Source organism: Pagrus pagrus (genome assembly GCF_965226575.1).
Source record: "Pagrus pagrus genome assembly, chromosome: 16".
Lineage (NCBI taxonomy): Eukaryota > Metazoa > Chordata > Actinopteri > Spariformes > Sparidae > Pagrus > Pagrus pagrus.
The window spans coordinates 5,445,997-5,455,138 of record NC_140200.1 but is presented as its reverse complement, the minus strand read 5'-3'; the positions used below and the strand labels follow the sequence as shown (position 1 = coordinate 5,455,138).

The 9,142-nt window shown below is 48.1% G+C and overlaps 1 protein-coding gene across 2 annotated transcripts in view; it reads right to left on the bottom strand.

The window, feature by feature from the left end:
- Positions 1-265: 265 nt before the first annotated feature.
- LOC311271918 (bromo adjacent homology domain-containing 1 protein) overlaps positions 266-9,142 on the bottom strand; it is a 32,597-nt gene continuing 23,720 nt past the window's right edge. For both annotated transcript variants that reach the window (XM_084377901.1, XM_084377902.1), the window contains exons 2-7: positions 6,971-8,758; positions 5,342-5,700; positions 4,898-5,057; positions 4,691-4,770; positions 3,089-3,180; positions 266-2,754 (exon numbers count right to left, since the gene is read on the bottom strand). In XM_084377901.1, the coding sequence (XP_084234027.1) occupies positions 2,565-2,754; positions 3,089-3,180; positions 4,691-4,770; positions 4,898-5,057; positions 5,342-5,700; positions 6,971-8,738 (2,649 nt within the window). In that variant the 5' untranslated portion in view covers positions 8,739-8,758 and the 3' untranslated portion in view covers positions 266-2,564. The remainder of the gene's footprint in view (positions 2,755-3,088; positions 3,181-4,690; positions 4,771-4,897; positions 5,058-5,341; positions 5,701-6,970; positions 8,759-9,142) is intronic.

Sequence of the window (9,142 nt, the reverse complement as noted above, 5' to 3'; positions counted from 1 at the left end):
TAAATGATATACAGCATGTTCAGCGGGGAACATGTGAGATATTAAGAAGCTGGAACCAAAAAAGAAAAAAAAGAAAAACACGTCTGTTGTAATTAAGGAATGGATTAGTGCAATATAATAAGGGAAGGTGGGCAGAAGAGCTGACGAGGAGGAGGAGAAGGAGGAGAAGAAGAAGTGCGAGGGAGGAGACGGGGGACTCTGGCTTGTGTGACATCCTTTGGTTTATCTTCGGGGGGGGGAGGGGCGGGAGGAGGAGGAGGAGGAGGAGGAGGAGGAGGAGGAGGGAAATCTTCAGGATGTAGAATCAGAACGGACAGAACGGACATTGTGACGCTTCGGGACACAACGCGAGCAGCTGGAGGACGACAGACGGACGATATGAGAGGCGCACTGTGTTTGTGACAAACGCGGAGCTGCAACCAGGAGTTGAATCGAGGGAGATGCCGATATTTTTCAAACCCGGGCCCTAAATATACGTGTTCTGGTGTGTAAATGATTCATACTTACCAAAAGCTTTGGTATCCCAACCGTCGAAGATATACGTCCACTTAAAGTGCTTGTTTTTGCCACTGACAGGCTGAGGTTGTTATTCTTCAGTGTCTGGCAACATTACAGACCTGATTCCTACAGAGACGGACCTTTTTGATAAAGTTTAAAATCCTTTTATTGACTAGAAACACAAGTCTCGTTCAGGGAGAAGTCTGTTGCAGCTGTCGCCTCGTCTAGATTGTAAAAATCAGTTTCTCTAAGTAAACCAGGACTCCACCATTGTCTTCCTGCAACAACTCACCTCAGACTCGTCCTTGAACAAGACTTCTGTTTCTGGTTACAGAAAGGCTCTTACACTTTAACAAAAAGGTCCGTCTCTGCAGGAATCGCATCCGCAATGTTGTCAAACACTTTTTATTTAGCATGCGACGGTCACGGTTGCCCCAAAGGATTACATTGCAGCCGTTGTAGCGGTGTCGCGGCTGCCAGCCGAGATGATCCACTGGACAAGCTCCAAAACTTTCGGTAAGTTTGGATCATTTACAACCAAACATGTAAACAAACATGTAAAGAGCCCAGGTGTAAAGATACTTGGATTAATACGAAGGAATTTAGATAATCACACAGTAAACTGACTGTCTTCGGGTTTGGACAAAACAGGACAACTGAACACGCCGTCTTGTGTCACATTCATGGACAAAACGCTCCATCGATAGTGAAAACAATCATCGGTTGCAGCCCTAAAACCAGTGTATTGTGCAGTGATCGTGTCATAGCTGTCAATCATTCAATCCGGGGCTACAGCACGCTCCCACTCTACCGCCTTCTAGTTGTATGTGTTTGAGACTAGCTGCCTAAAGCGCTGCCTGCAAGTCGTAAGGCAAGTCACAGGGAACAGCCAAGGTGAAAGAAATATAAGGAAAACCAAACGAAAAACAATAAGCGATGGCCCCTCGCTGTGATGAGCCTTCACAGGGCTCAGGAGAGTCTCAGCTCCTCTCTACACCGGACTATCTAGAGACGCTTCTTCAGGCCAGGCCTGTAGCTGAGACGACAGTAAGTTTGTAACTCCACCGGGGCTTTTTATCACGTGTGTTTTCACTAATGAAAGAGCCATTTTTAGTGTCCTGACCCGACGTTAAAGAGGCCCTGCTCTAGAGTCAAGTGTGGTATAGGCAGATCTTACAACCCCCCCTCTTCAGGTGCAGTATTTTAGTTTGCGCTCAACATCGCGCGAGATGAACATGTTTCTGTCAGTGTCAGGAGAGAGGACGTGTGAGGGGGGGAGGAGAGAGAGAGCTCCGCTTCCTGTAAAGCTGCTTGTTTGGTTTGATTGCCTGAAAGCCTCCTAAAAAAACCATCACACATACCCACATTTATCCATTTATCCACACTGACAACACTCGCTCTCCCACTCGCTGTTACACGCACACACACCGAGGTTGAGACGAACTCAAATCAGGAGGAATAAGACGACACTCTCCATTAGCCGCTCCGTCACCCTGGCTGGCTGAACACCGTTAACATCGAGCTGACAGCGCAGGCTTGTGTTCCCCGGGAAGCACCTTAGCGCCGGACCGTTTCCTGAGCCATTGGCTTACAAATGAAACAAACATGATTGTTGTGCTAAGATGCTTTGGGGGGAAACGCGGGCCCTGACGGGAGCCCAGTTCAGTCTGGTGTTCAGCATTCCTGGCAGGCGAAAGGAGGCACACAAGCCTCCACGTAACCTCAGAGCGGTGCGGAGGCTGAAAACTCCCGAGCTGATGGATGAACTCTCCCTTCCTTGCTCTCGCAAAAAAACAGGAAAAATAGGTGCTCTGACTGAGATGGATTCATCTATCACCCCTCGGTAGTCAACTAAAGGGATCTGTGCTTCATAATGTGTCACAAACACTTTTTGCTTCAAATCCAGCCCCGCCCCATCGTCCTCCTTCCCTTCCGATCGGGAGCGTCATCAGCAGGAAAGACAGGGGTGCTCAGTCCTTCAGCAACACCCCCCCCCTGTCCTCTGTGTAGGAAGGGGGAGCCATGTTATGATTAATTCATGGGTACAATGACACCCCCTCTACCCTCTACTGCAGGTTCTTCAGGATGCGTCCGTAGCGGAAGTCGTAGACGTGCCGGCAGAGATACACCAGCTCGGGGTCGACGTCTGTGGGCACACAGCGGTGGGAAGGAGGGGCGAAGTCGGGGCGGCAGGGCACCACGCTGGCGCTGCCGGGTGAGGCGCCTTCGGCACGCCGCTTCACCAAGGCACAAAATCTACCCAGAAACAAACACACACACACACACACAAATCAAATATATCTTCATGCTCCTGCACCTCTAACTGAAAATAACAAGCAACTGAACACGAAACAGATAGTCGCTAATTATGTCTAAGCAAATGTTCATGGCCTGGTGCTCCAAAGAATTCATTAACAGCTGCAGTGTCACCGCTGTGCGATAGGAAAGTCAGAAAAACAGGCTTCCACATATCTCAGAAGCCGAGGTGTTAATTAAGAGGAACAACTCCAAACCTTTTGAAAAGACTTCCAGCTAACGACCATTGCTGAGGTGTATTTCTACCTGTGTGTGCGTGTGTGTGTGTACTTACCTACAGTACTGGGCTAGTGGGAGAACGTAGCATCTGTCTTCTATGCAGGCGACACTATTTTCATCCTGATGCCGAGAGGCGAAAATCTCATTCTGAAACCACAGTGGGTGTACAATGTCACATCGGCACACAAGTGTGTCCTATTGTGTCGGCTGAAGGCTGAAGCAATGACAACACTTTTCAACTGCGGGCGCAAGTAATTGTTCATGTGCAACAGGATTTGTGCCTCCGTGTTTCTTCGCTAAAGCGCCATCACACAAACACACACAAAAATCCTTCTCAGCTCGACGCATGCTAGACATCCATTGTGAGCAGAAACTTGTGGCAGTGTTTTTAAAGTGAAACTGCTCTCTTCTCTGAGTCTTTGTGCGAGAGCGAGGTGGCGGAGATATCATCATTTTTTGCCCGTTGTGGTTACAGTAAAGAGCCAACGATCAACAGTTTCAGGGCTGCTGAGAGACGCTGACTGATGACTCCCGCGGCAGCTCTGCTCACCTCCTCCCTGCACATTATGCAACACCACTTACGTATAATAGAGAAATAACTGATAATGACATAATTTCTATTATAGCGCACAAATAAAATCGCAATCCAAGTAATGCAAATGACAAAACGTCTTTCCTCCCACGTTAAAACACGTGTTTTAATCTTTTCTAGCACAACTTTGAATTGTTTCTAGAGCATTATATAAGTGCTGCCGGAGTAGATGTTGAGTGTTATTTGCCTGATGACTTCAGGTGTGCAGAGGGGACTCCAAGTACCTGGATATACTGTACAGCTGCTGTACACTCACTATGTCTGGGTAACATCCCAGTGTTTTCTGTAACAAAGCCTACGGAAGCCCGAAGTGTTCAATATTAAATGCATGAATTAAATTGTGAAGTATGTAATCATGTGAATACAAGCAATCAAAACATATAATTAAACCATGAAATGTGGGATTATGCAATAACCAGTAATTTAAATGGTTTTACGTCCTGCTTCTTTTTACAATAAAAGAGTTTATTATCTCTGACGGTGCACATTTACGACTCTGTGCTCCAGGAAATCTGGTGGCTGCAATTAGTTACAATTTTTGAAAAAAATATTTTAGTGACGGCTCTTTGTTTTTTATATTGCCACTGTCTGCTGACGGTAGATCAACAACTGCTTCAGTTTGTAATCTCGGGGAGTCTCTTTGACTTGGCTGGAAAAATAAAATGTCAGTATGAAATGACAAACATTCAATATAATGTTTTATTGTGGAGAAAAGCAGGATTGAATACATTTTTTTAATTTTAAAATGATTATCTCACAATTTTATTGAAATATGATATATTCTGTCTGTATTTATTCATATGATCAGTTAAATCATGACTTTAATTCATTTATTTGTTTAATACTGACCACTTTGGGGCTCCATACAAAAAATGGGTAGGACTAATTAAACATTAAATTGTACGTCAAATTCTCATCCATTAATTCTTACAAATCACACTTTCATGTCTCTCAGTAATCCGCTTTTTTAAAGGGGACGCACGCAGTTTTTTCAGCGTGCTGTAACTGTTTTCCTGCAACGCTGCCATTTAACCAGCAGGCAACATTAAATCATCGCAGCCTCACCTCACAGTGTGCGCTGGGATCTCGGCCTCCCTGGGTGTGCTCGGGTCGGTAGTACCAGAACAGACTCATCATCAGCTCTCCTGAGGAGGCAAATTGAGACGCACGCAGGTAAACAATCTCGGCCATATGTCCCTTCCTCCACCCATGCATGCAAACGCACAAACCACCGTATCTATTCAAGATCTCCCCCTCCCTCCTCTCCTTTACCTGTCTTGGGGTCCTCCCACAGCGCCGATATCTTGGCAACATATGGGAGGGATTTCTTCCTGGGGCCGGATCGTAGCAGCACAGTGTCTCTGACATGTATCACTTCACCGTCCCTCTCGACTCCTTCATAACACCGCCGCAGGGCCGTCTCATCCTCTCCCTGAGACAGACGGATACACATGCAGGCACACACGCCCACGAGGACAGATATAATTCTCATTATAAAGACAAAAAGGAATCTGTCACACGAAGCTGTGTGGTCAAAACACAATTATCTTCTCTCCCCAAGAGCTGGTGTTTTTTTCCTTTTCTGCCTGGCAGCTGCATGGATGCTACAAGCACAACATGATCAGGTAGTGCAATACAGCAGACAAAGTCTCACTAGAGAGACAACAAGCTCTATAATCTCCGGCTCGTCTTCACTGCACTCACAAATAAACCTACCGCAATGAAGACCTCCCTCTCTGTAGGCACTCCAACAGGCCGCCAGCCGTTGGTGGCACGTCTGCGGCTGACTCTCTTTTGTTTGGTGCTGCTGAGGCTCGGCAAGGGCGACGGCTGCTTCTGGTTCAGCCGGGTGCGGCCCATGGACAGGGAGCCGTTGGAGGGCTTGGTGCTCTGTGGGCATTCTCTGGCCAGCTTTAACCTGGCCTGGGGCTGGTCTCGCCCCGACAGGGGGGTCAGCAGGTGGGGCTTGGTCTGGGTGGAGGTGGGCACGCTGGATAGAGGGCAGCTGGACATGGGCAGGGAGGGAGGAACCAGGAGGGAGGGGCTGTGGTCACCCTGAGGGGAGGAGTAACCCTCTGGAGAAGGAAAGGGTGAACGTAAGACCATGAAGTAATACATCAAGAAAGCAAAAAAGATATTGAACTTTTGACAGATGGAATAACACATTCTTCCTTTTTCAGATGAAACGTTTAATTCATGAGCAATAAAATTAACTTTAGATCAGCACACTGAAGGGGTTTGGCTGTTCAGCTCTCACTGTACTGTCAGCAAACTTTTAAGGATAAGTTCACCCAAAAATGAAAGAAAATCCACAAACGATTGCTGGAGCTTCACAGCAAAACAGTTTCTGTTTACACATTGTCCTTAACAACTGAAATAGATGTGGACTTGTCTTGAAATGTAAAAAAAAACAACTGAAAAAATAAATCAACATGAAATGGCTCCACACTTAATCCAAGTCTCCAGAAACCTTAAAATCCAAAACTGACTTGAAAAGACGTTACTTACACCCTTTTTAAAGCCTAAAATCTTCACTGTAGCTGCTGAGCTAAGAGTGTTAGCACGCACCCCGTCTGAATTTTGTGCACAAGCTCGCCCACACGTCGAGGGTGTAAATAATGTCTCCTCAGCCATTTTATCCCCTCTACTTCAGTTGTCTAGGAAAATGGCTGCAACGCTGTTTTGCTGTGAAGCTACAAAACTTTCCTCGACTTTCCATCCACTCGAGGGCGAGAAGGCAATGACTGAATATTCATTTTTGGGTGAATTTATCCTTTAAGTAGTAGGTTCAGTTGCTGCTGTACATATACTTTAAAATGAAAAATAAGACATGGTTCCCCTTTAAATGAGCTCAACCTGCTTCTTTCATCTCATTAATCAGTTAAACTATACAACCCAGTTGTTACGGAGGATATCACACAGGAGCTGCTTATCAAGACACATCTAAGTCCGAAGCCTGAAGCTATGGACACTTTCAAAGCTCGTACCAACAAATAAAGACAACAACAAACAGAAATGTTCACACTTGTTGGGGCACAAAACTGGCTCGAGGCTCACGTTTAACAACAAAGGACTCTTCAGTTCTGTACGTGATAACCTGATCTAAGTATAACATCGGGATAATGGCTTCTTTCATAATAAAAACAAAGAGGGCTTAAGATGAGAGAATCAAAGAAGAGACATGAAAATGAACTCGTAATGAATAAGAAAGAAATACTCACCTTGCTGCGGATCTCATTAAAAAGCTAAATGTGGTTGTTCAGACAGTCTAGATTAACTATTTACTTCCTTCACTCACTGTACGGATTTCACATCAATGATCAACCATCTCTGCCTTCCACTCACCTGTTTTGATGCTGTGTGTGCATCCAGTGCATCCTGTGCTGAACGAACAACCCCTGCTGTTGACAGGAGGCATCGCTCTGTACGTGTAGCCGCCGATCCCGCAGTTGTCACCGTAGCAGGGCGAGGCCACCGAGTTGCAGTAGGCGGGGTGGGCCAGCCCCGAGGCGTGGGACATCCGCGGACCCAGCAGCTTGGAGGAGCCAGTCATCCGACTAGGGCATAAACTGGAGGGAGCAAAGTTCAGAGGTCGCGAGGTCAGGCTCGACGACGTCGTTCCAGTGTGTGTCGGGTGGGCGATGTGAACGTAGTAGCTGGAGAAGCAGTGATCTGCGGTGCAGAGGCAGGGGTGAGGGCTGAGGGTCAGGGCGGGGTGCGGGTGGGAATGCGTCAGGGGCGGTGAGGTTACGAGGCACTCGCGCTTCACAGGGGGCATGGCTGAGTTGAGGGGCTGATCGTCTGATTCTCCGTAGGGCTGCTGGCCCAGGAAGAAGGCCAAGCGGTGGCAGTACTCCACTGAGCCCTCGGGGGGACAGCAGTAGTACGGGCTCAGTTCGGTCTCCATCTGCTCTTCCTTCACTTGCTTTAACGGGTACGCTAGCATTGAGCGTGACTGGTAGCCTGGTTTGGTGAGTCGATGGGTGCAGCTGCCGGTCTCCCACTCCACTTTGGGCTCAAAGTCCGCCTTGTTCTTGCAGGCCGTGCAGCCGCTGTGCAGGGGAGGGACCTTCTTCCCCTTCTGCTTTTGTGGGCGCCCCTTGTGTTTGACTCTGGAAAGCTGTTTCGGGGTTGAGACGGCATCAGGAGCCTTGCAGTCTGATGTGACAGTAGCTGTGGGAGCAGCCTTTACTCTCTGTTTGCTGGTAGCAGAGGAGCTGGTTAACTTCAGCAGGGCTGCGGCGTTGAGTCCAGCCAATCTCCTGGGGGCGGGGGCGTGCAGACTCTCCTGACTCATCCATCCGCTCTCTTCTCGGTTGGCTTTGGCCTTCTTGGCCGGCTTAGAGCTTTGGCACAGTTCAAGTTTGCGAGACGTGGAGGCTTTAGTGGCCTTTCTCCGTGAAGCCTTCAGACCTCCGGGGACACCACTCCTGGTTGGATCTGCATCCAGGCATACCCCTCCATTCGTGGGCTCTTCCTGTCTTCGGGCCTGTTTGGCTGCCGGCTGGGGGTCAGTAGCTCTTTCAAGCAGTAGACTGTTCACCGCCTCGGCGTTGAGAGAGGCCAGCCTGCGCTTGCGAGGTTGTGCAACAAAAATACACTTGCCATGACTCGGACTGTTTGACTTTGATTTGGTTTTTGGTAACGACTTCTTGTCTTTCCTTTCACTGCCTTTCCCTTTTTTAGGTTTGGGTTTGACAGATGAATGTCGGCGTGCGTCCTTTCTCTTCCTCTCTTCAGAACTCTCCTGTTCGCGGATGCTTTCTTCCAATCGGGTCAGGAGGACGTGGCAGCTGAGCCCCTCCCCGTCTGACGCCCCAGCCCTGCCTCGCAAAGGGTACGACTTCCTGTCGCGTTTCTTTTCGCGCCTCCTGTCCAGTTTCCTCTTCTGATCCGATCTCTCTGTTCTCCCTCTCTTGGCGCTCATCTTCTTGGCCGGATCTTTCCTCTGTTTGATGATCTCGCTCATCTTCTTTGTCCTCCCGAATCGTAGAGAGCGCTCAGGCCAGGCGCCACCCATGGCGCCACCATGTGGCCAAAGAGGGCAGTTGTCCCACCACTCAACGCTGCTGTCGCTCTGCTTCAGGGAACCCTTCTGCCTTGCGTGAGTCATCACATGCTTCTCCACAGGGCCTGAGGATAAGAGACCGACAAGTGGTAGAATTAGATTTCGCCCTAGTTTCACTGTGTGCTTACAATCGACCGAACAACAAGCAGTTATCTAGACAGGAGTTGACGTTACTTGCAAACATAGCTTATAATTGGGTCCAGAGAGAGCTGGTCCAGCTCTGAAGATGTTGTACATCTTACAACATCTTTATAGAGTTTGTTTGATATAATCACACAAAATCCTCGCATCACAGTTTTGGCCGTGCCGACTAGAACAGTATTGACGGTCGGGGCAGACAATCAGGGAGTAGTATAAGGTGGGTTATGGACCAAAGAAGGGAGCATTAACTTTTTTATTGTCATGACTTAAGACGAGACAAAGCTGGAAGGTTTTGTGATGTGGAAAGT